The sequence below is a fragment of the Octodon degus genome, unplaced genomic scaffold, assembly GCF_000260255.1.
Source record: "Octodon degus isolate 3935 unplaced genomic scaffold, OctDeg1.0 scaffold00005, whole genome shotgun sequence".
Taxonomy (NCBI): domain Eukaryota; kingdom Metazoa; phylum Chordata; class Mammalia; order Rodentia; family Octodontidae; genus Octodon; species Octodon degus.
Genome location: NW_004524581.1, coordinates 19,612,862 through 19,639,159, shown reverse-complemented (window position 1 = coordinate 19,639,159; position 26,298 = coordinate 19,612,862). Strand labels below are relative to the sequence as shown.

At 45.8% G+C, this 26,298-nt stretch overlaps 1 protein-coding gene and 1 pseudogene across 1 annotated transcript; both read left to right on the top strand.

Annotated features, from left to right (window-relative positions):
* The first annotated feature begins 693 nt into the window (after positions 1-693).
* Positions 694-14,121, top strand: Adgrf4 (adhesion G protein-coupled receptor F4). The gene is made up of 8 exons (XM_004624392.2): positions 694-780; positions 2,868-2,922; positions 5,676-5,827; positions 8,117-8,368; positions 9,084-10,460; positions 12,454-12,495; positions 12,898-12,956; positions 14,109-14,121. Exons 1-8 carry the CDS (start codon positions 694-696, stop codon positions 14,119-14,121), a joined length of 2,037 nt encoding a protein of 678 aa, XP_004624449.2.
* Positions 14,122-24,442: 10,321 nt separating this feature from the next.
* Positions 24,443-25,760, top strand: LOC101592979 (annotated as a pseudogene).
* The last annotated feature ends 538 nt before the right edge of the window (positions 25,761-26,298 follow it).

Sequence of the window (26,298 nt, the reverse complement as noted above, 5' to 3'; positions counted from 1 at the left end):
CATACAGTAGAAACAAAAGCTAAGTTGTTTATCTCCTCTAGGTAAAGAAGGTAGAGTTTCCAAATTGAAGGAAAGTTTAGTCAGTGGCTACATTGCTGTCACTGTGAGGTTTCTCTCCTGTTGTGTTGTCTTTGACTTTTGCTGTTGGCTACACGTGCTGGATAAACAAGTTGTGGATAATTATATAGCTCACACTCAGGTATAAGTGAAATACATACTGGGCTTGTGGTTGCTTAACTCTGTGCCCTAGTTTTCTTGAGAATGCGGTGATGATAGTGATCCCATTTCCCTGCTCAGGATTAAATAAATGAACACAGAGAGTGTGCTTTGCAATCCTGATTGGCAAATGGAAAAATTTGATACATGTTACTATTGAGGAACTTGAGGTCTGGATAAGGAATGATGCTTTGTCGATCTATGTAACATACAGTTTCCCTGCTGCTCCCCACCGTTCCTGCCTTCTACTGTAGACTGGTGAACAGTTGAGGGATTTTCTTTTTCGCATCTTAGCTGGGTTGGAAGCAGACCTGGCATCTATCACTCAGGTTGCTTTGGTGTGGACAGAGTGAGTGCTCTTGATTCATTGGGGAGTGGCTGAGGAGCTGCTAGAGACCTGGTCAGCTTTGTGAGGTTTGCAACTTCAGCTGGTTCTGCCTTCTTTTTGATTGCAGGCTAAAACCCTAGGGTGTGAAGATGAAGTTCCAGGCCACCACGATTTGCTGTTATGTGCTTTTTCTGGTCATAGAGTGTTTCCACTCTAGATCCAGGATTCACATTAAAGTAAGTTTAATCCATTCCTAGGTAAGAAGTGCTTTGATGTTTAGATTTCTGAAAAATAATGCACCCTTTCCAATAAAATTTTGAATGACTACAACGATACTCTTGCTGACAATAATTTTCTTTTTTTTCATAATTTTATTGATAAACAAATAGCAATGAGACAGTTTCAAATCAAATCGCTAGGACAGTTTCAATAATCAACACAGTGCATACATTCTTCTTAGTGGTTAATTGCTGTACAAGATGCGGACTTGAGATCTTATTTACAAATACCATTGGAACAAATCATTCTATTCATTAAGAGAATGTAACTATATATCTATCCTAACCACTTTGAATACACAGATACAAAATGGACATTCATCTGTATACCTTTTTTTTTTTTTTTTTTTTTGCTAAGTTCCATTATTTGAATATTATAGGTGTGTAAACTCAGCAAAATATTCTAAAAGAGTCCAATAGCCCATAATAGTGTTGGGTCTTCTGTTTAACTGACAATGTCAGAAATTGTTAACCTGAGTCCCCTACAGCTCAACATAACAGCATGGCTTTACTTCCTATATTTCATCTGCATACTTTTCTGCTGGATGGTTAAGACCAAGGTAAAGCAGGACCTATGCAACAAGAGTTGTAGCTTTTGGGTCTGAGAAGGTCAGTGAAATCCCCTCAGGATTTATCCTGAGATCCTGTACCTCAGATTGTAGAACCTTTGTCAGTGTCATCCATGTGGATGAGTCACGGCCGTTGCTTGGCCAATGTGCTCGCTGTGAAAGCCTGAGAGAGTGTTTTCTCTCCATGTGACTCTCTTTAGGCACACTCTACATCATCGATCACTTTCCTCTTTGGCCCCATAATCTCCTTGATCAGAAAATTTGGGACACTACCGAGTTACGTGACGTTACAGTTGACAATAACTTTCTAAATAAATAAAAACAACAGAAAATTGATAGGTGGCAGGGATTGGGCCAAGAATTGTTAGCAAAATAATCACATTTTAAAATTATTATTATTATTTTAAAAATGTATTTGGTTGTGGCAGGGTCTCACTATGCAGCTTGGACTCATAGTGATCCTCCTGTTTTTAGCCTCCCCAGCACTGGGACTACAGGCATGCACCACTACACCTGGACTCTGGCTGGCTCAGTCCTCCCTGGGGGTGGGGTTGGTGTGGCATGTAGTACCCAGGATCAAACCGTAGTCACTTACCTAAGCTTGCCTAAGCAGACACTTCAGTCTGCTGAGCTATCTCACCGGCCCCAATAATCACATTTTAGTGCACAAGGGAAATGTAGAGGGACCGCTGGTAAGAAGAGATCAACCTGGTGGAGGAGTAGTTCAGATGCCCATCTTAATTGTGCTTGCCACTAGCTACACAAGTCGTTCAGTTCCCAAGTCTTCATTACCTTATTCATGTTATACTATTTTATTTATTTTTAAATTTTATTTATTTATTTATTTGTGTGTGTGTGTGTGTGTGTGTGTGTGTGTGTGTGTGGCCAGCTCAGCCCACCAGGGGGCAGGGCTGGCTGGCATGCGGTGCTGGGGGATTGAACCGCGGTCCCTGTGCTTCGCTAAGCTTGTTCTAAGTAGGTGCTTTAGACCACTGAGCCATCTCACCAGCCCCATGTTATACTATTTTAAAGGTAATATTTATACACTTTGACATGCATGAAAGATGTGTGATTTTATTATGGCAACCAATGACTATTTCTGGTTTCTATCCATTTCTTCTTCTGAGAAAACACAGTGCCCAGCGGACTGGACTCGCTGTATCCTACAGTTCATGTAGCCAGAGAGCAGCTTGGAGGTGCCGGTGTCATACTGGTGCTCTCTGTAGATGCCTAAAACTTTCCTAAAGAGCTGCTGCACTAACATGGCCTTCAGGGTGCAGGCAGCCTCTGTCATCAGAGGACAGTGTGCGCTCTGTACTCCCATTGCTGTTTCATCTAGTGAGTTCCTGCAGGGCTTCCAGTGGGTCAGCTGCAACTTCCTTCCCACACGTTTTCTTCTCACGTTTATGCAAAATCTCTGAGTGGAGATGAGAGGAGTCCTATGGTAAAGAGCTCTTTGGAATTTATGTTTTGTAGGATGGAGATAAACCTCAGAGCCCTGCAGGGAAACCCAAGACTGGACAGATAGAAGGTAGGTGGCTGTTAAATGGTTTTCATCTCTTTGGGGACAGGACCGAGAAAGCAAGGACACTGGTATTGCTAGCAAGTCCCCAGACCATAGGCTTTTCAACTGAAGCATAACTTGCAGCAAGTACTCCTTTTGTGCTAAGTCACCAGTATGGATAGTTTCATTCTTCACAAATGAAATAAACCATCATCAAAGCATATTTATTTGAAGAAAAGGAATCTTTTCTTTACCATCAGTGGCATACACAGTGAAGCAAGCCAGCCAATAGTCATGTGCGTTTTAAAATAGTAGAGAAAGGGCCGCTTTCAAACCCAAAAGAAAATAAATACACATGCTAAGGCTAGCCAGCTAATAGGAGACAGAGCAGGAAAGAGGTAAAGATTCACTTTTTCTTCAAAGCTCTTTGAGCGGGCTTAAATGTAAGCAACACTCTGGTGCTGTGAGTTCTATGAAGCTAGGTGTGGTGGTTACTGCGGTGTGAAACCCTTCCGTCTTCAGAAGTGAGAGGTAAACAGAAAGGGTAATCCTTGGTAATAACAGGATGAAATCTCTGCTCTCACCCAAATTGTAGGGGTGGCTGGCCTGTGCATAGTGACGGCCACGCGTAATTTTGGTGGCAGGTATACCTCAAGCTAGATGTGAAACTGGGAAGAGGAAAGACAGACAACTAACATTTGTTGGACCTTCATGACAAGCCTATTCTAAATGATGTGCAAGATGCCATCTCATTAAATATTTGGAATGACACTGTGGCATCATTCCAACCAAATGCATGAAGAAAGGAAGTAAGGGCAATACTGGGTATCTAAGTTGTGAAAACCAGGACACGTGGTAGATGTCAAGAAAGAGGCAAACCCACCAGTGCTCATGGCCTTTCCCAAGAAACCGAGCACAGCACAGAGCCATCCCTGCCCTAGCACACGAGCACAGCACAGAGCCATCCCTGCCCTAGCACAGGTGCACTGTTGGCCCTCAGCCCACGATCACCTGATTAGCTTTCTCAAAGCTGAGACTTCTCCTCCTACTGCACCACCACTGTCCTAAGGCAGTTCTTTTTTTTTTTTTTTTTTTTTTTTGTGGAACCGGGGATTGAACTCAGGCCCTTGCGCTTGCCAGGCAAGCACTTATTCTACTGAGCCATCTCCCCAGCCCCAAAGACAATTGTTATGTATCCTAAGATCTCTGCTTTTCCTTTTTTTTTTTTGCGGAACTGGGGACTGAACTCAGGCCCTTGCGCTTGCCAGGGAAGCACTTATTCCACTGAGCCATCTCCCTGGCCCTAAGGCAATTCTTGAGGAGACTTCCCTTCTGCTAATCCAGTCTTCACCCCCAGGCCAAATCTGGCCCAACACCAGTCCTTGTAGATGTAGAGTTTTATGGGGACACAGTCCTATCTGCCACCTACAGATCATCGTTGGCTGCTTCCATATGTTTGTATATTTGTCCTGTGACCCACAAAGCTGAAAGCACTCTGGTTAAAGTTGTCCTACGTAGCAGATAAAAATATAGGGTACCGGGTTCAATCTCAATTTCAGATAAATGATAAATAGAGCACTACTGCCCGGATCTTGTGTACACCTGAAAGTTAGTCTGTGTTCCTCTGAACATTTACAGCCCATTGTCATCTATAGATGTTATATTTGCAGATTTTTCTCTTCCTGGACATTTCTGTGTAGCCCTGATTGAACCCTCCCAGTGTTCAATTGGTCATGTGCAGATATGGTCAGAAATCATCAGATACGTGTTCCTGTCTAGGGCTTGACTAGGCTATGCCTTGCTTGTTCCAGTTCTCCTGCTGCAGTGCCACAGTTGTGCAATTTTGCTTTTTTTTTGAGACATGGTCTTGCTGTGTAGTCCACATTGGACTTGAATTTGCTAAGTGGCCCAGACTGGCCTCAAACTCATGATCCTCTTGCCTCTCCCTCCCAGATGTTGAGATTACCAATGTGTACCCACAGAGCTGTTCCCAGGTCTATTTTTTCTTTTTTCCCCAGGGTGATTTCTCTTATCAAACATGCCCCCTTCTCACAGTGCTGATGTACTGTCCAGTGCTCCTAAAGCAAAGAAGGCTGTGGTGTGCTTTATGGTGGAAATATGTATGATAGAAGGGAACCAGCGCTGCAGATTAGATCAGTTGCCTTTCAACAGCAACGTAACTAGAACCAGGTTCTGAGTAGATAGATGAGTTGATGAAAATGTGCATAGAAACTGGCAGGAGTCTGCCTTGCATTTCCCGGGAGCGTGGGCTCTGAGATGGCTAACTCAGTGTTCCTCGGGACTATAGAACTAAATGCCTGCGAATGAGAATCCAGAGTATCTGCGAATAAATTAACGTTGATGTAAGCTTTCTTTCTTTTATCTGGTGGCTCCTCTTACATCCTTCTGCACAGAGACATGTACCGCTCTTGTTAATTATATTTTCTCAACAAGCCTATACTGTCTTCAGGGCCTCCCAGTGGTGCAACACAAGGGTGCTTCCGGACCCCCCCTGTCCCCCATATCCCTGCCTCTGGGGACAGGGAGGAGGGTGTCCTGCCTCCCCCCCCCCCCCACCGAAGGAGCCAGTGCCCTTGCAAGGCTGCTCACAGGGCTGATGGCAGCCTCACAGGCAGCCTGGCACCTTCAACTCCTTTCAGTGGTTTGAGATCAGTGTCACCTCTGCTGGGAAGGGACCTGATATCCCAGAAGGAGTGAGACTCCTTGTCACAGTGTGAAGATGCTAATCCCGCCTCTCACTGACTGTTGTTTCCTTTCAGAGAAATGCCAGGGGCTGTGCGTCGCTTCCTCCAGCTGCAGCCAGCCCTGCGCTAAGCCTTTCCGTGGAGAAATCGGCTATGTGTGTCACCAAAAAAAGTGGCAAAAGTCGACGGAAACATGTACGAGCCTTTCTGTGGAGACACTTTTCAAGGTGGTGCATTTACCTATTATTGGATGACAGCTAATCTCCCATGAGGTGGTGGATTAGGAAAATCCACCGAGTGGGTTAACTTGGCATCTTGTTCTTTCATTACCCCAACTTTCCAGGACCCTTCCTCCCAACTATCACTATTTCTCCTTCTCAAATGTTTTTCTCATAAAAAGATTTGAAATGTATTCACCTTATAGTGCAAATGACTGCTTAGAGGTTAAGTTTCAATTTTAAAGGTGGATTTGTATGCCTCTCGTATTGATCTGTTTTTCAGTAGTAATACTAGAATTAAATTAAACTGGTTATCTTTTTCCTAATGCTTTCAGTCCCTTGATCAAAAGAAAGGTGAGATGTGTGATTTAGAAGGAACGGAAATTCAGTAAATTTCACATATCTTGGTTAAAATGAAAACCTTTTATTTCACATCTATGAAATGTATATAGCAGCCGTGTGTTCCCGTTAGCAACCATTTCTTTCTATTGTCCTCCCAATCATGTTGAAGCCCATGGATGTCTGCGCTTCCCTCAGAGTCAGCAGGGGCTTTGTGACGGGATTGCAGATGGTGCCCTTCACTTACTAGGGAATCGCCAAGATGTCCTTGTGACTGTGGCGTGTGGACACGCATTAGAGCAGATAAATTACTGTTGGTCTTATTCAAGATCCTATCCTGAGGAATCCAGGGGAGAGGGTCAGGAAGTGAGGAACATACAGCTAGTGAGTTCAAGCTTGACCCTTGCTGCTCTGTGGCCTTTGGTGTTTGAGCCAGCAAAACCCAAGAGGGGTGCTCCTTTGAAATTCTAGACCGCTCCTCTTCCCACACATCTCTGGAAAGTGGACCAGACATCACAGTGTGGTGTAGAAGCCACTGTCCCGAGAGCAGACAGAAGTAGGCAAGTTTAGGATCTGACCTCAGTGGGCATTCAGGTGGACTTCCTGCCCTCCAGGCCTCTGTGTATGTCTCTGCTTCTCCATCCTGAGCCTCCACCCCATCAGGACCCAGTGCTTCTCCATGAGTGTCCCCACGAGGGTTGCTGGTGACCTTAGTTCCTTATGTCTGACACATGCTAGGTACTCAGTCATTTCCCAAAAGCTTTTATTTTTTAAAGAATACAAAATAGTAAAAAAAAAAAAGGAAATTAGAGATGATACAAAATTTCACTAAACAAATAGGAATTCAAAATTGCTTGCTGGGGGCTGGTGAGATGGCTCAGTGGTCTAAAGCACCTACTTAGAACAAGCTTAGCGAAGCACAGGGACCGCGGTTCAATCCCCCAGCACCACATGCCAGCCAGCCCCGCCCCCTGGTGGGCTGAGCTGGACACACACACACACACACACACACACACACACACACACACACATAAATAAATTTTTTTTTTTTTAAAAACAAAATTGCTTGCTGCATTGCACGATGTTATCTTCAAATTAGTTGTTTGCATTACCAGATATAAATGTACAAAATTGGTTAAAACAAAACAAATCCTGGGGCCTGCTGTGCCGGCCCTGCCCCCTGAGTGCCCTGAGACAGCAATCGAGACTGGGCATGGTGGCGCACTTGTAGTCCCAGCACTTGAAGGCTGAAAAACAGGAAGGCTCTCTAGAGTCTGAACTGTGTAGTGAGGCCTTACAGACCCTGTACTAAATACATAAAACAAAACAAAACAAAACAAACAGCTGGGTGACTTAAAAATTTTTTTTATGTTATTTATTTGGTACAGGCTACCACTGCACAGATTGGGCTCATGGTGATCCTCCTGTCTCAGCCTGCCTAGGGCTGGGATTGCAGGCATGCAGTACTGGGGATTGAACCCCGGTCCTTGTGCTTTATGGGCAGTTGCTTAGACTGCTGAGCTATCTCCCAGCCCTAAAACAAAACAAACAAACAACAACAACAAAAAAGTTATACGAAATTAAAAAGAAAAAATAAGAATAAAAAGAAAGAAAATTTATTAGCTGCTCTTTTCAGAAGGAGTATTACTCAGCTATAAAAAAGATAAATTCGAGGCTTTTATAGATAAATGGATGCAGCTCGAGACTGTATTGGTAAGCGAAATAAATCAGACCCACATGTGCAAACATCATATTGTCTCGCTAGTGTGAGAACCTGAAATAATATCTGAAAGATACAATAGATACTGTGACAAGGAAAGAATTTGTTCAAGGGGAAGAAAAAACCGAGATGAGAAAAAGGACAAAAGAAAGAAGGGGAAAAGATGTACTTATGTATGTAAGCAGGACACTTGGGATAATGGTACTCAGTCATTTCTCAACGAGCATTTTTTGGAATAGGATTCAGACGCTGCTTCACGCCTTTCCTTAGCGTCGGCTTCAATCCCTCTGCAAATTCTTGACCTGCAAGCTCCAGAGCCCATGGAGAGCGTCACTCAAGGGATCCGAAGGCACTGTCCCGTTGACTTTGCCTGCATCATTAATCCTGTGAAGTCATCCGAAGTCACATCCGGAAATATTGCATTTGTAGTGGAGTTATTAAGAAACATTTCTACACAGCTGTCGGAGAAAGTGACTCAAGAGAAAATGAAGGTACTCTGAGCTAATTGCACTAGGTGCTGACAGTATTTTAAAAGATCTTGTACTTTTTCAGTTTCAAATGTACTTTTTAGGGTTAAAAAGAACAGCCACGGGCATTGCTCTTTGATTTGTGCATACCGATCCACTCTAGGTGGAAGTTCTCAAGATGTTAGAATATTTTTATTGCCCGCTGCTGACCATGAGCAAGACTGAATCCATCCTGCCATTTCCACAGCTATCTTCTGTAGAACACAACTAAGTGTTCCAGAAGACGTTAAGAGGGAGGTGTTCCCATTTTTCAAAGGGATCTGCAGCACAGCAGTTGCTGGAGTAACTAGGTGAAGAAAGTCAAGCAGGTTGCTTTATGTACAACACAGCTTTTGACAGCCCGCCTTGTGTTAATGAATGTTGGTACTTATTGTCGCAGGAGGGAGATAGGGTAGGGATGCAGCGTGTGGTGTTTCTCACACTTAGAGCCTTGTAGAATCCATCACTGCTGTGTGTGTATCTCATGGGAAACGTGCGTGCCAGGCCCTGTAGAGTGGAAATGCTGCCTTTGGTACAACAATAAAGCAGGCATGCTTTCACTTTCTTTCCCCATGTGCAGCCCTACTAATGTGAAACTCTAATGTGTGGGAAGGCTGAGGTAGGATCAGATGATGAGCTCCTCAGAAATTCTGATTTTAGAAATTGATTTTGTGCCATCCTGAACTTCTGTCCCTTGCAGAGCTACAGTAAAGTGGCCAACCACATCCTCCATCCAGCAGCTCTTTCGAATTGGACTTTTGTTCCTGACAGGAAAGCCAGCTCAGACTTATTGCACTCGGTGAACTCCTTTGCCAGGCAGCTCCACATCCACAATGAGTCTGAGGCCATTGTGGATGAGCTCTTCATTCAGACCAAAGCCTTTCCCATCCATCACAACACCTCGGGGAGGCGTCTCCATTTCTCCATCAGCATGAATAATAGCACAGAAGGGATCTCAGGAATGGTAGAAATTCCCCAGCAGGAGCTTCAGAAACTGACAAATGTGTCCCAAGCCATCGGTATAGCCTTCCCCACGCTGGGAGCCATTCTGAAAGAGACCCGTTCACCCAATGGGAGTCTGTCCAGAATCCCCAATGGTCTGGTTCTGTCAGTCATGTTGCCAGAAAGGCTGAGAGAAATCTTCCTCACCTTTGAGAAAATCAACAAATCTCAGAATGCCAGAGCACAGTGTGTCGGCTGGCACTCCAGGAAAAGTGTGTGGGATACGACAGTGTGTAAGACCACGTTAGATGCCAGGAGTGTGGTGCAATGCCGCTGTAACTGCACCAGCACAATGAAGTCATTTTCCATTCTGATGTCTCCACGGTTAATGGAGGACAGAGTCCTGGACTATGTCACTTGTGTAGGGCTCAGCATCTCCATCCTCAGCCTGCTTCTCTGCCTGATCATTGAAGCCATGGTTTGGCCCCGGGTAGCTGTGACAGAGATGTCACACATGCGGCACGTGTGCCTCGTGAACATAGCCATGTCCCTTCTGGCTGCCAACCTGTGGTTCATCATTGGCTCCAACTTTGACATCAAGGACAAGAGCTATAACTGGTGTGTGGCTGTGACCTTCTTCAGCCACTTTCTCTACCTCTCTCTGTTCTTCTGGATGCTCTTCAAGGCACTGCTCATCCTCTATGGGATACTGGTGGTTTTCCGGAGAATGATGAAGTCCCGTATGATAGCCATTGGCTTTGCTGTTGGCTACGGGTGCCCCTTGGTCATCGCAGCCACCACGGTAGCCATCACAGAGCCAGCAAAAAGCTACATGAGACAGGACGTGTGCTGGCTGAACTGGGATGTGAGCAAAGCCCTGTTTGCATTTGCGATCCCAGCCTTGGTCATCGTAGCCATCAATCTCGCTGTGGTCATTGTTGTTGCTTTCAATACCCAGAGGCCTTTTATCGGCAGTTCCAACTCCCAGGATGTGGCCATTATTATGAGGATCAGCAAAAATGTCGTAATCCTCACCCCGCTTCTGGGGCTGACTTGGGGGTTTGGGATCGCTACGCTTATCGAAGGCACGTCTGTGATTTTCCACATCATTTTTGCTTTGCTCAACGCTTTCCAGGTAAGCCCTAGGTATCATTCTGCATACAACAAAACCCGCCACCACTTACAGTCATAGAACACAAAAAGTTCCTTCTGTTCCCTCTTGTAACTGAAGCTTCTCACCCTGTTGACTGTCAAGTTGGATTTGGCCCATCAGGCCTGTTGGGGGGCACTCTCGTTTCTTCTCTCCTCCCCAGTCTGTCTGTTTCCCTCCAAACTGTAAGTGTCAGAAGAGGACCTTCTCTTTTAGTGGACGCTTCACTGATCAGCAATGCTTGAAGCTACTCTGGTGTCTTGCTTCAAAAGAAGCACAGTTTTCTCTTTTATCAGTGGCCTGGTCCCGAGGTGAAATAGCCCATTTTCTGTAGCATGAGGAGAGGTCTGTTGGCAATCACTTCGGATATTAACCAGTTGGGAATTCTCATGCATTTTCTCTGCTATGCTCTGTGAAATACTTGTAATTTGTTATTGATAGAAAAAGACCTTTGAAAAGAAAAAAAAGAAAAAGAAAAAAACCTTTGTTGGGGGCTGGTGGGATAGCTCAGGGCTCTAAAGCGTCTTCTTAGGCAAGTTTAGGCCGGTGCAGGGGACCACAGTTAGATCCCCGGCACCACATGCCACAACAGCCCCGCCCTCAGGGCAGGCTGAGCTGGCCAAAAAGAAAAAAGAAAAGAAAAAGACCTTGTCATCTGCTCCCTGCTCTTACAAAGGTTAGTTTCTCTGGCCCCAAGCTTCTCATTTGTACATTAAAGATACGAATCTAAAATGATCTCTGTCGTGCTTCGCGGCTCTCACTTACTCGGTCTGGTGAGATTGTCTCTCGGAGTTGTTTTACTGCCTCTTGCTACTAAACTTGTACTCCGGAAAAGCTATCATTAGCTAAATTGTTTTCTGTGCCTATGAGTAACAGAACATCTGGCAGGGCCACAGTCTTAGCTGTGCTTTTAATCAGAGACTGGCAAACTGTGACCTGCCTCCTGTTTTTGTAAATAAGCATTGACTGGACACAGAGGTGCTCATTTCCCTGCATCTCCCCCGTCTGCTGCTGAGCTACCACGACCCACTGGAGTCACTGCGGCAGACGGTACAACCACAAAGACAGTAAGATATTTACTGTCTGCCTCTTTCCAGAAAAAAATTCTAACCACTGCCTTAAATTATATACATGTCCTCCTTGATAAAGCCGCAGAATATCTTTATTAACATGTCACTATTGCTCTTCCTGAAGATAAGATATGGAAGATAAAATGGACTTTATCTGAGATTTTACTGATGATGTTTTCCTAACTATAAGGCACATTGGCTTTTCTCTTCCTTTTTCATTGCCTTAAAGAGAAACCTTTGATGATGTCAGTTTATTTATTTATTTTGTTCTTTGTAGTACCAGGGATTGAACTTGGGACCTTGTGCTTGCCAGGCAGGTGCTTATACCACTGAGCTATACCCCTGGTACTTTTCACTCTTAAAGTTACTCTAGTGACTAATGACTTCATTGTCTTTCTGATTTTGTCTACTGAGCTATCTGGCTGGCCCAGCTTCATTTTTTTTTTTTTTTTTTTTTTTCCAGAAGATTGAACTCAGGCCCTTGTGCTTGCCAGGGAAGTGCTTATTCCACTGAGCCATCTCCCCTATCCCCTCCAGCTTCATTCTTAAGATAACTTCCATGCTTGTGATTTTGAATTACAAGCCTCTGTATTATCTATCTCTGTCATCCTGAGTAGGAACAGCTACTTCAACATTTGGGAAGAATGTAAAAGGATTTCATAAGGTTGAAAACTCGATCCTACATCAATGAACACCAGAACTCCTTGTGCGCGCTCCTGTGAGCGTGACCCTCCCCTTGGGAGAAGGGTGATTCCAAGGAAACTCCCCTCTGCATCCATGCACACAGGCGTCTGATGTCTAACTTGACATCAATTCCCTAGAAATTCTCTGCAAGCCCGGTGTTCAAGTAACAGCTGGGATACGGGTTGCAAAGCTCTCCCTCACTATTCTGTTGTGTTTTACTCCAGGGTTTCTTCATCTTGCTGTTTGGAACCATCATGGACCACAAGGTAATTTGATTTGGGTTCATCTGATGCACGTGGCCAGAAGGAGGCAGGAGGATGAGGCAGTTTGGCTGTGAGAGCGTGGTCCAGGGCAGTTGGGTTTATGAGGGCAGATCAGCACCCCTGGTGTGAGGAGTAAAGGGGACAGTTCCACTCGCCTGTGTTTGGTTCCTCATCAAGTTTGCTGGGGCTGTGTGAGTTGTGTTGGGGAAAAGGACAGAACTGTGGCGCCAGTTCCCATCTGAATGCTAACTCTTGCTCTCATGGCGCCCTAACTTGGGCTCAGGGCTCACTGTTTGCTAGGTATATGCTTCGCCCTCTGACATCTCAAGGGCTCAGGATATGAGTCTGAGCCTGGGGAACTCTAGAGAGGTCTGTAACAGCGTGCTCTCTGTCACTGCTTTTCAGATCAGACATGCCTTGAGGATGCGTGTTTCTTCACTGAGGGGGAGTGCAGGGCAGCAGAGGTAGGCACTGTTCTCGGGCACAGCCCTGGGGGTCTAGCTGTACTGTCACTTAGTACCTGGGATTCAGCAGAATCAACAGGGCACACTTCGCTCATTCTTTTCTGAATTTTATAAATGTAAAATACCCTGCTGAGATGGAGAGCCCTCTGAGTATACTCTTTGTGGAATTGTGCATATTGAGTTTATTTGAACTTGACATTTGGACCTACTGAGATGGGAACACTTGAATTTAGGACCATAGATTTATAAAAGAGAGAGCTGGGAAATGACTGCTGGGTTTGAAAGGAAATCTGGTCCAATCCACTGACTCTACAGGGAAAGGAAGTTAAGGCCCATGGCACCTGTAGGATGTGCCCAAGGTTACCCATAGGATGTGCTCAAGGTCAACCAGCTCATCCGGGACAGAATCAGAGCAAGAATCAACTGTCACCGAAAGCCTTCTCATCCTCCTCGTGCAAAACTTTCCAACAGAGTGCACTTCTTTTGCTTTGTAAAATCCATGTATTTATAAATCTTGAAGAGACTTTTGACCTGGTGACTTGTCTTTTAAGCAATCACCAAAATTGCCTACATTTCTGTATTAATTAGCAGTTATTTTTTCAACCAAATAGAGTCTCATAAGAACTTCTTCCTTGGAAACAGACTGTCTGGATACACTGAGAACCACCATTCTTGGTTAGCTAGGAGTCAACGTGACTTTCAGCACCATAGGTCATTAATATTAACCTAGGTGTTTTCTTCACATTTTAGCTTTTTTTTTTTTTTTTTTTTTTTTTTTTTTTGGAACTGGGGATTAAACTCAGGCCCTTGCACTTGCCAGGGAAGCACTTATTCCACTGAGCCATCTCCCCACCCCACATTTTAACATTTTTAAAATTGAAACATATCTTAAATCAATGAACTGTTATCCTGGCCTAACTGGCATGCTTTGCTTCTTTTTTATATTTTGAAGCAAAATATACACAGAAGCATGTAGCTTACAAGGTTGTATTTAGTGAAATGGGATAGTTTTTGTAGCCACTGTCAGTGTGGGTGCTTCTCTTTATATCTTTATTTCCCTCTGTTTATCTCTGGGCAGGGTATACATAAGTACACATTCTTTTCTGTCAATACCATTACTCATCGTGTTCTCTGATATTCTTCCCCATTTAGAATGCGCCATTAAATTTAACCAATGGATCTAAGTTAATGAATCTTTGAGGACAAAATGTAAGTATTCAAAACTCAAGGAGAAGCTTCACTGGTGGGTTGTACTCAGCCACTCAAGGCCCCGAGAGTGCTCTACTGCGGCCACCTGAGCTATGGTGGGGATGGAGGGGACACGGATCTCACCTTGAAGGAAGCAGAAATGCGTGCCCAGCACCCAAATGAGTCTGTGTGCATTTGCCCCAAGACCTGCCTCCTGAGCTTGCGTGGGCAGACGTAAACGCCCCTGCACTTTCCACCCTCTGTGGGAGGATGGGTGGGGCACACCGCGGTCCGCCCTGCTCACGTGCATTAATTCTAACTTGTGAGCCAGTGGGACATTCAATAGTCCCATCATGGAGAAGGAATCTTGATTGACTGAATGACAAAGCAATAGGCCTGTCTCTCCCTAAGGAAATGGGGGTCAGGATGATCACTCCTGAGGAAGTGTCGGTACCCACTTACACCCCAACCCTGAGACCAGAGGGCAGCAGCTGTTAGGCAGCCGTGGAGGGGAGACTGAGCCACTGACTGGCAACCAGAAGCCTTCGAGGTGGCAGTGAATGTGGGCAGGAACAAGCAGGCATGGACAAAGTTCACCTAGAGGCTATCATGGCTTTTCCACATGGGATACATAAATGTCGTCTTCTATATTCTGCCCCTTTCTGCATCAGGCTCAGTATTGGGCAAGGGGGCCAAACAATCTGATACAGCTTTTCTACCAAGGCCTCATTCGACAACAGTCTGCTTCAGGGTGATCACACGGTGCCAGGTGGCCTGTGCTACCCCTGGGAAGCCTTATCCTGCTGCTCTAGAAAGATGCATGGTGGAGGCCGTCTTTTCAGCGGTTGGGAATGTATAGGCAAGCGTGGTCAGCAACTGGAGAAAACCAGCAGAAGCCAAGATCAGGGACAGCACTACACCTGGCATTGCAGAGGCTGATAAACAATAGGTTGGAGGAGTCCCAGAGAGAGGGGGAAGGGGATGAATTTCCAGCAGGGTCCTCTCTGTGCTCGTCTCCTTCAGCTTCTGCTCTGGAACCCCCAGGTGGGTGGTGAGCCACGATTTCTTTGTGACATCAGGGGCTCCATAGGCCCATTTTCCTACTGAATTTTCCTCAGCAATTGGGGCAGACGGTTTTATATCTGGACACCCAGAGGACTGTCAGAAGGCTCTATACTAATAGCCAGGATCATGAAAGACCGGGCAGGGGACCCCACACGCATCAGAATACAGGGACAGGCTGTCCCATCATGGGGCGGGGTCCTCATTCCTGGGGAGGCTACTGCTGCTCATAAGAAGCTGACCCTTCAGAGACTCAGGCTGCATCCCTCAGGGTGGTCAGGGATACCAGAAAGGCTCCCGCATCCCAGGGGACCTTCATCCACTTATTCAAGTCTGAAATTCATGTAAGATGATGTAGGATCTCTCTACAATGATGAGGAGAGGGTGAATGAGCAGCCGCCCCAGTGTACGCTGTGAGGCTGTGCGTTCAGAGCAGAGTTGTTCTGGAGACCATGTCCAGTCCAGGGGGAGGAAGAGGGGCTGTGGGCACCAGCTCAGGGCCAAGGGCAGCATGGGGAAGCAGAGGGGACAGAGCAGCAGAGCTCAAGGACAGACAGATCCCTACCATGCCCAGAGCCTCTTCCCTAGGTGCGGGGTGAAGCCTGCATGACCTTCCTGGGTTTCAGGATTCAAGGACTCACGAGAGCCCTAGATCATGAGGGGCATGGCTGGAAGTAAGTTGTCGAATGCCAGCTCTTATGATCCAGTGGTGTTCCAACCCCTCTGCCCAGGTGCCTGTCCTGCGTCCTGAGGGACAGATGAGCTCCAGGAGAAGTAGCGTGTGAGAGGAACGGCTGGAGTGAGGTGACTGCCCTCTTTCCACAGAGGACATCTTCCTCCTCCTGCTGGGAGTGATACCTCACAGCACACTCAGCAAGAATGACATCTGGCATAACAAGATTGCTCTGCATACCTGTGCACCTGCCTGGGACCTGCAGAACTCTGCCCCCGTCTCCTCATCAAGATCTGGAATAGAACTATACAGCCTGCTGTGCCCTCCATGGAAGCTGGGTCTCTTTTACTCCCTGTAAAAGAGGGAACAAAATTTGCTGTGGTGCTTGGTTCCCTCATTTCTCCCTCTGTGCACATCCTGCTGCTTGGGGACAGGTTATGTCCAACTTCAGGGGTAGGGGTGTGGGTAGGAGCGCAGGGTGGGCCGGCAGGAAAAACACTGAATATACAGGGGCAGTTTATTCACGGTGGGTTTCCTAAAGATGGAGAACAGAAGGTAAGAGAGCTAGCTGATGTATTTATTATTTTATTTTAGACCTTGAGTAAACCAATTTACCTTTTAGGATCTTAGTTTCCTTGTTTGTGAAACAGGAGAAATATTCCTGTAGGTTGAACCATTTGTGTGTACCTGCACACACACGTGTGTGTGTGTGTGTGTGTGTGTGTGTGTGTGTGTGTGTTTGGCATTTCAAACCTAATTCTGTCTTAGAAATAAAAATGAATATATTTACCTTTCACAAAGTGTGTATGAGTTCATTCATGATGGGCTTCCAGGCTGGTGCTTCAGTTTTTTGTCACCAGTCCTTTATCAGTCCCACTCCATTCACTGCCAGGCCCCCAAGGGCCTCAGGGGACTCTCCTTTAATGGTCCTCAAAGTGGGGCCTGAAGGGCTGGCCAGATAACTCAGTAGACTAAAGCACCTGCTAAGGCAGAGAGTAGTAGCCAGGGTTCGATCCCCAGCGAGGCGTGCCAGACCCGTCCCCGGGGCATGCTGAGACAGTGATTGAGACCGGGCGTGGTGGTGCACGCCTGTAATCCCAGTGCTTGGGAAGCTGAAAACAGAATCACTACAAGTCTGATCTACATAGTGAGACCCTGTCCTAAGTACATTAAAAAGAAAAAAAAAAAAAAAAAAAAAAAAAAAAAAAAAAGTGGCGACTAAGAGTTTTCGTAAAGGACAGCACCCTACAGTGTCTTTCATAGATTCTCCATGCGATCTCTGCTGCCAGTTTGGTCTTAAGTAGCAAGACATTCCTGAGGGCTAAAGCTGCTGGTGTGGGTGGGGAAAGGACAACAGTTCTGGAAAAGCCGTGTAGTCCCCACTTCCCACAAAACAAAGACCTCACTGAGCCTCTTGTGCAGGGCTGCTGTCAAACCTTTGGCACTGGATTGGAACCCAGACAGGCTTTGGTTCTCAAGCGAATAGTGATTATTCAAAGGATTAAAAATGTCACTCAGATGTCCAGTAGTCTAACATTATTCAAATAAAGTGCTCCTGGGCCAGGGAGATAGCTTAGTGGTCTAAGCGCCTGCCTGACAAGCCCAAGGACCCAGGCTTAATCCAATCCTTGGTACCTGATGCCATGCTGACCTTGTGCAAAGCAGGCCACCAAAACCAGGCATGGTAGTGTATGCCTGTAATCCCAGCACTGGGGAAGCTGAGGCAGGAGGATCACTTGGAGTCTGGCCTGTGCAGCAAGACCCTGTACCAAATAAATAAATCTTTTAAAAAATTTCAAAGTGCTCATAGAAGAGGCATGAGTTTATTTCTAGACCTATGAAACTTTGCAAGTATTAATTTATTGATCTGCCTTTCCTTCCTGAGGAAGGACAGGGTCTACAGGGTCTCACTACATAGACAGGACTCATCAGGCTCAGGGATTGAACCCCCAGGCCCCTACGCCTGCATGCAGGTGCTTTAATCCTCTGAGCTACTTGGCTGGCCCTCCTTCCTGACTCTTGATACTGGGATAATGACTTTCTGTCAATCGAGAAATCTCAGAGCATGATGTAATTCTTTTTTTTTTTTTTCAAAGTTTTATTGATAAACAGATAGCAATGAGACAGTTTCAAATCAAATCAGAAGTACAGTTTCAACAAGTAATACACTGCTTATATTCTTCTTAGTGGTTAATTGCTGTACAAGATGCGGACTTGTGATCCTATTTACAAACACCATTAGAACAAATCATTCTATTCATTAAGAGAATGCAACTATATATCTATCCTAACCACTTGGAATACACAGATGCAAAATGGACATTCATCGGTATACCCCATTTTTTCTAAGTTCCGTTATTGAATATTATAGGTGTGTAAACTCAGCAAAATATTCTAAAAGAGTCCAGTAGCCCATAATAGTATTGGGTCTTCTGTTTAACTGGCAATGTCAGAAATTATTGACCTGAGTCCCCCACAGCTCAACTTAACAGCATGGCTTTATTTCTTATATTTCGTCTTCATACTTTTCTACTGGATGGTTAAGACCAACTAAAGCAGGACCTGTGCAACAAGAGTTGTAGCTTTTTGGTCTGAGAAGGTCAGTGAAATCCCCTCAGGATTTGTCCTGAGATCCTGTACCTCAGATTGTAGAACCTTTGTCAGTGCAGCCATGTGGATGAGTCATGGCCATTGCTTGGCCAATGTGCTCTCTGTGAAAGCCTGAGAGAGTGTCTTCTCCCCATGTGACTCTCCTTAGGCCCACTCTATGTCATCGATCACTTTCCTCTTTGGCCCCATAATCTGCATGATGTAATTCTAAGCTAAATAATTGCCTTGAGTTTGGTAGAGTTACTCGGTCAAATTTACAATTTGCCATGCTGATCCTGTTTGGTTTCCTTTCTCTTACCCTGCAGTGCTCCGTCTTTTCAGCACACACTAGCAGAACTTTGGGGGTAGCGGGGATGGAGGCAGGCGCTGAGCTGCGCCGCCACCCCGCACAGCATTTTCAGGCATCACCTTGCTGTGCAAAGTGAGCGCTGCAAACCACAGAGCTTGTGAGGGAAAAGACTCAGGGATTCTAGAAAATCACCAGAAAGCTGTAGCCAGCGGCGGGCAGGTGTGGCTTACGAGGGGTAAGCCGAGGCAGTGGGCAGGTGTTTGAAGTTTGTGTGCTCTGCGGGTTAAGGCTTCAGTCCAGGTGCAGGCATTGTGTTTCCCTCCCTGGCTTGGCCTGTGAAGGTGCCGCCTTCTCCAGTCACTCAGTGTTCCTTTAGCTCATGCACTAAGCAAACATGAGGTGTGTGCTACGTTCGGATTATTTGCTGATACACCACCTCAGATGGAACAACTTCTGGTTCTCAGAAGAGCCCTCACAGTGGGACTGACAGTGTGGCCTTAAGCTGTCAGGAGGGGCAGCACTTCCTAGCAACACACTGCTTTTGAGCCGTGGCCCCCTGGAACACTTCTAAAAATGGCCTAGGCAGCATCCCCTGAGATTCTGATTCAATTTGTCCTTGGAGGGAAAACGCAAGAAAAATTTTCTAGGTGACAGAACAAAGAGATAAAAAAAAATCTTGTTTGGCAATTTTATTTACTAATTTTTATCATTTTAAAAATGTATTTGGTACAGGGTCTCACTCTGCAGCTCGGACTTGTAATGATCCTCCTGTTTTTAGCCTTCCCAGTGCTGGGATTACAGGCATGCACCACCACTCCTAGTCTTGGTGGCCAGCTCAGCGCGCTAGTGGTGGGGCCAGCATGGCATGTGTTGCCGGGGATTGAAGCCCTACTTATTTTAAAGTGAATAAAAAATAATAAAAACATTAGGAATGATACAGAATCTCAATGAAACAAGATGATAGAAATTCAACAAGTAATTTTAATTCAAGTAAATATTTGCCTTTTGCTAAATGCTTCTACCTTGAAGGGAAAAAATAATTTTTATGTCTTTTGCTTGTGACCAAATATCTATCCATGGAAGAGAGAACATACCGTACAACAGTGTCAGCATGCTGAACTTCTATCCTGTGGCTTGGGGCCATCAGTGGTGTGAGACACTGATGCAGTCAGGAGTGCCGAGGGACAGTGGGAAGGGAGGAGTGCGACTATGGATCAGAAGGATGTGGGCAGAGATGTCGGGGCTTATGTTCAGCAGGGAGGACAGGTTAGTGCTTCGGGAAGGGCAGTGACCAGAGAAGGAGCCTCGTGGGATCAGGAGACGGACAGCTTAGCCCTGCTGCGAGCCAGCCGCACTTGCTCCCTGCAGGTAGAGTTTGTCAGACTAGGAAACCCAGGATGCCTGGTGGAGTTGGCTTGCTCTAACACGTCAGAGCCAAGATGGTCAGTGGTACTACAGTGCTTTATGTTTGGGACAAAACTACTGGGCCTCATTAAGCCTGGCAGGAAACATGGAGGGGCTTCAGGGTGGGGCAGCAGGGACATCTGTTACAAGGACGCTGCCCCAGGCTCTTGCTCTGATTCCAGCATTGAGGAGGCTCGGCGCAAAGATCCAGTTTCCTCTCAGGGCTTTCTCCTTTCTGCTATTTTTATTTTTGAAATGTTATTTCAATTGATAGCTTTCTGGTAATAGTCATCTTCATGCACACACCAACACCTTGACGGACGTGGCCCTGGCTGGCCCTTTAACAAGAAGTCCTTTTCCAGCTCAGCTCTGTAGCTCCGTGGATTTGTTCATCTCTTCCCACCTCCTTGTGAACCCTTAAGAGGCATAGCTGAAAGTCTGAATTACAATTGCAAGGGGGCAGGTTTACACGGTGCTTCTCTGCCAGGCTAGCTTTTCAGGAGCTAGCAGTCTGCCCAGGGAGGAGGAACTGGTCTAGGAGGAGCTGGTCGGTGAGCGATACCACCCAAGGAGGCAGGCAGAGGGTGAAACTGACATTGGCCCAATTCCCACACCTCCTGTGAGGAGCTGGCTAAGCCTCACCAGTACTCCATGCAGGGTGTGAAGGGTTAGAAAAGGAGAGATCTTGACTGATAAAAAATTGAAGAATGTGGGAACTGCCCACAGAAGAAGTGAGCAGGTGTGGGCGGAAGAGAACTTCCCTGCTCGGTGATGCAGGGTGTTGGCGTGGGCTCACAGTGGGAAACGGAGCTGGGGAGTAACAGGAGGCCTGGGGACTTGGCGAAGGTGGTGTACGTGAGGGCTGGGGTCTGCAGTGGTTTTCTTAGATAAACACCAAGGGCCACAGGAAAACGTTGTGGTGTGGGACTAGACAGATGGATATCCTCATTCTGTCACCCTCTACTCGGTGATCCGGGAAAGCTACTTAGTCTCTTGGATCCACTGTTTCGCTCATCCCAGTTCTAGCCATCTGACCCGCGTGCTCCCTACGGGGCTATGCTTGGCAAGGAGGCTCAGCCCAGCCTAGCTTCCTCTGCAGAGGCCGCGGAATGAGCCTTTGCGTCCCACACCTCACTGCTGCTAATGGCCTTGCCACCAAAGGGAGGAAGTGGAGAGCCCTAGAAAAAGCACACTGTGTGCAGGGGTGTGCACGCTGCTCTCAGCCACTGGTGAGGCTGAGACAGGCTCGCTTGAGCTCTGAAATTCATGGCCAATGAGGGAAACAGAGCAAGACCCTGTCTCTTTTAAATAAAGTCCTATCCAGCAGTGTTGGAATGAGCCTATGCATTATTTTACATTTCAATCAGTGTATACAACCAAGATCTCTGACATGGAAGGATCCTCTTCGACTCCAGACTCTAGAGAAGCTCTAGCCCAGAAGATGTCACTTTAGCTTCAGGATCAACATTTTTTTTGGGTAGTGGGATTCAAACTCAGGACTTTGTTCTTGCAGGCGCTAGCTCCTTAGCCCCTTCAGGATCAACTTGGCCTTGGGATCTAGACCTACTTCTGACACAACTTCTTCGCAGCAGCTTTAGTATCTAATTGAACCCATTATTTTTTTTCTTGGTCTTAGTGCCTTAGGTGGAGGAACTGGGCTTTCATATTCCTTCTGGAACTTTCCATTTTGGACCAGCCCTGATAATAATGCTGTGATATTTATTGATACACAGCTTTGAGTTTAGATCAAAATACCTTTGATAAAGCTACCACCTGCTTTGTGTGGTGATATTTTAAAACCCACTCATTAATTTAAATTGGGTTGGGCAGGAATATAACTCAGTGGCCCAAGTGCCTGCCTGGCAAGTGCAAGGTCCTGCGTTCGATCCCTGGTACTGGGCGGAATACGTGTATGCATTGGGAATCTATCATGGACGTATAACTGTGAATAAACTATAGTTCCTGACCTCAAGGTACCTGCAGTCAACTGAAGGAGAGAGACAATGAAATGGGAGATGCCAGTGGCAGACAGCTGCAAAATGTTACCTAAACCACTCAGTTTGTCCTCCCAAGAATTCTGTGAGGGATACATTATAATTTCCATTTTAGTAAGTTAGTCTGGGTCACAGAGGAGGGGAGAAATTTAAGTTTGTAACACAAATCATCCAAACTCTGGGGCACTATGAATCCTCATTTTGTGCTGTGCTGTATTTGAATACAGCTTGTCAAGATACGCAAAGACAGAAATTTTTGTTGGGATTCTATGGAGTTACAGAGAAAATTCATAGCTTTGCACAATCTTGTCTTCAAATTCATCAACATGGTTTATCTTTCCATGTTAGCCTTTGGGCTCATGGATCTTGTTTAGTTTCCCTGCATGGTTTGTAGTTTTGTGTGTGTCTTATGTCCATTTCATCGGGCTCAGTTTTAGGTGCTTTGTGTTTATTGACATTTTGGGGGTTATTTAAAAATAGTAATTTCTAGTAGCTTTTCTGTTATACAGAGAAAAATAATCTTCAAGTGTTGTGCTTATGTCCAGCTTCCTTGGTAATCTTATACTCTAGTAGCCTATCTGTAAATGTCTTCCATGTATACAATCTCATGTTGTAAAAACAGACGCAGCCCTCCCCTTTTCTAATACTTACATCTTTTATTTCTTTTCCTTGCCCTTCTAGTCAGACACCAACAATTACCTGAATAAATGATGCACAATGAGGGCTACAGTACTCCATGGCAGATCTCGCGAGTTTCTGTTATCTTTACTCTGTGAGAACGAGGATGCTTCAGGCTTTAGGCATCTCCTTGGCCCTTGTCCAGCCTCCCCTCTGGTGCTTGCCAGAGTGGGTGGCACCCAGAGGTGCACTGACTTGGATCTAGGTATGTACGGGAGCTTCGCTGCATGACTCATTGATTAGTAAGGGTTTCACTCCGCAGAAGGCTCGCTGGTACTGCCTTGTTTATATTTCTTTGTGCACAAACAATGCTTCAGAAACCAGAGAACTAAGTATTTTCTGGTATGATGGTGATTATTATTTTTTAATATTCAACTTAATCTTTATTTTTAAGCCTGACTTTATCTTGACAAAATATTACTATGTAGTGTATTAAGTCTTTTAAAAATAAACTTATTTTCTCTAGGTCAATCTTGATCATTTCAGGATTAATTCTGCTTACTGTGTTCCTTGTCCTATCTTCTGGAGATTTTATTTCAGCTTTCAGTGCTTTTGCAAGCCTCAGCTTCAGTGGAAAGGAGGGATTGACTCTTCGGTCTTGATCCATCCTATGCTAGCATCTGCCGGGCACGTACTTTCATTCTCCTAGCCATGACTTCTTCTCAAATGTTTTAAACAAAACTGGAATGGAGAAGAAAGTTGTTAAGTTAACACATGTGAAACTCATTGATTACTGCCTTACCTTTGTCTGACTATCCTTTTTTCCTTCCTTCTTCTCCTCCTTCTCTCCTTCCCTCTCTCCCTCCCTCCTTCCTTCTTTCTTTCCTTCCTCCCATATGTCCTTCCTTCCTTTGAATACTCCAGGAAATAATGTTAGAATGGCATTTGACTTGCGCATGCCAAGGCAAAAAACACTAAACGTTTCAGAACACATGTTATAGGTAGAGTGATGCTCTCCAAAGATACATTTATTTTGTTCCATGAACCCTGAGGTTCTAATTGATTATGTAACCAAGAGAGAATTGAATACACATAGAATTAAGGCTGCAAATTAGCTGACCCTCACGCATGGAGGTTATCCTAGGTTATCCAGTTTGGTCTGATGGAAGCATTAGGGCTCTTATAAGTAGAAGAGGGATGTCAGGATTAGGGACCTAAAGATGCCATGCAGCTGGCTTCAAGGATGGAGGAAGCAGCCGCCAGCTAAGTTGTGTAGGGACTCCTTGGAAACAGGAAAGGGTGGCAAAACGGGCTTTCCCTGAGCATCCACAATAAATGGGACTCTGTGACATCTTGATTGTAGTTTCTGAGACTTATATTGGGGTGCTGGATTGCAGAATTAAAAAAATTATGTTGTACATTATAATGTCTTATGCAAATAAATTTGTGATAACTCATTAAGCAACGCTAGAAAACTAGTTCAATAGCTGGAACTATGTAATAAGAAGTAACTAGTAGAAGCTTCCTGCTGTTGCTGCTCCAGTCTGTAGGGCACGTTCCATCCTTCCAGCCTGTGACCAGCAAAGCAAAAAAGTACATATTTTCTTGCCCCGTACATTCCTGGAGGTGAGAAAAACAAGTTTTGACCATGAGCGAAATCGTGCACGTCCAGGCAGGTCAATGTGGCAACTAGATCAGTTCCAAGTTTTGGGAGGTGATCAGCAATGAGCATGGCCTCAACCCCACCGGCACCTCCCATGGGGACAGTGACCTGTAGCTGCTGGACTGCATTTCTGTGTACTACAATGAAGCCACAGGTGGCAATTATGTTCCTTGTGCTATTTTGGTGGATCTAGAACCTGGGACCATGGACTCTGTTCAATCTGGTCCTTTTGGCCAGATCTTCCGGCCAGACAATTTTGTTTTTGGTCAGTCAGGGGCAGGCAACAACTGGACGAAGGGCCACTACACAGAGGGGGCCAAGTTGGTGGACTCTGTTCTGGATGTGGTGTGGAAGGAGGTGAGAGCTGTGACTGTCTGCAGGGCTTCCAGCTGACCCACTCTCTGGGCAGGGGTACAGGCTCCAGCATGGGTACACTGCTCATCAGCAAGATCTGAGAGGAGTACCTGAACACCTTCAGGGTGGTGCCCTCGTTCAAAGTATCCAATACCATAGTTGAGCCCTATAGCGCCACCCTCTCTGTCCATCAGCTGGTGGAGAACACAGATGAGACCTACTGCATTGATCATGAGGTCCTTTATGACATCTACTTCCTCATACTCAAGATGACCACACCCACCTATGGGGACCTCAACCACCTGGTCTCAACCACCACGAGTGGCATCACCACCTTCTTCCGCTTTCCTGGCCAGCTCAATGCCCACCTGCACAAGCTGGCAGTGAACATGGTGCCCTTCCCATGCCTGCACTTCTTCATGCTGGGCTTTGCCCCTCTCACCAGCCTTGGCAGCCAACAGTACCAAGCCTTGACCATGCTAGAGCTCACCCAGCAGGTCTTTGATGCCAAGAACATGATGACCACCTGTGACCCATGCCACGCCTGCTACCTCACGGTGGCCACAGTCTTCCAAGGCTGCATGTGCATGAAGGAGGTGGATGAGCAGATACTCAACGTGCAGAACAAGAACAGCAGCTACTTAGTGGAGTAGATCCCCAACAACGTGAAAATGGCTATGTGTGACATCCCACTGCATGGCCTCAAGATGGCTGTCACCTTCATTGGCTGGAGCACAGTCATCCAGGTGCTGTTCAAGCGTAACTTGGAACAGTTCACGGCCATGTTACAGCACAAGGCCTTCCTGCTCTGGTACACGGGCAAGCGCATGCACAAGATGGAGTTTGCCAAGGCTGAGAGCAACATGAATGACCTGGTACCAGCAGTAACAAGATGCCACTATAGAAGAGGAAGGAAGATTTCCAGGAGGAGGTCAAAGAGGAGGTTTAAGCCAGAGTCCGTGTCACCTTGGGGTCGTCAATTCCTCAGCCACTTTCAGCTGTCCCTTTCTTTCACAGTTTGTTTGCTGCCTCTATCTTGTTTCTTTCAGGGGTGTAGAACAGTGCCTGGCACACAGTAGGCACTCAATAAATATTTGTTGGTTGGAAAAACGTAAGTAACTATTGGTCAAATAATTGAAAACTTGTCCAATCGACAGTGCAAGCAGAACTGATTTTAATAGTTTAAACACTTAGGTGCCACCTGGTGGTGGAAATCTCACAATGAATGACTTGAAATGACATCATCTTGCAGCTGTCCACCCCAAAAGGCATGATGCTGCAGGCATGGGTCTAGGCTTATTGTTTGTGATTAATAACAAAAAGGTTGAAATGATTTATTGGGATCATTGAATGATACAGTGGAGAAAGAAGTTGACACTTGGGACTATCACAATGGATTACAAGGACTTACAACAAAGTAAGAAGTCCTTGAGGTTACGTAGAACCCTCAGCCCCCAGAGATGTGACAAAATTTTGGCACTGGCATA

Bases quoted from the DNA above. Each gene is read 5' to 3' on its own strand.
- Adgrf4 (XM_004624392.2), top strand. From the start codon at position 694: ATGAAGTTCCAGGCCACCACGATTTGCTGTTATGTGCTTTTTCTGGTC. The intron at 781-2,867 runs GTAAGTTTAATC...TATGTTTTGTAG, and splicing joins GATCCAGGATTCACATTAAA to GATGGAGATAAACCTCAGAG. The intron at 10,461-12,453 runs GTAAGCCCTAGG...GTTTTACTCCAG, and splicing joins CTTTGCTCAACGCTTTCCAG to GGTTTCTTCATCTTGCTGTT.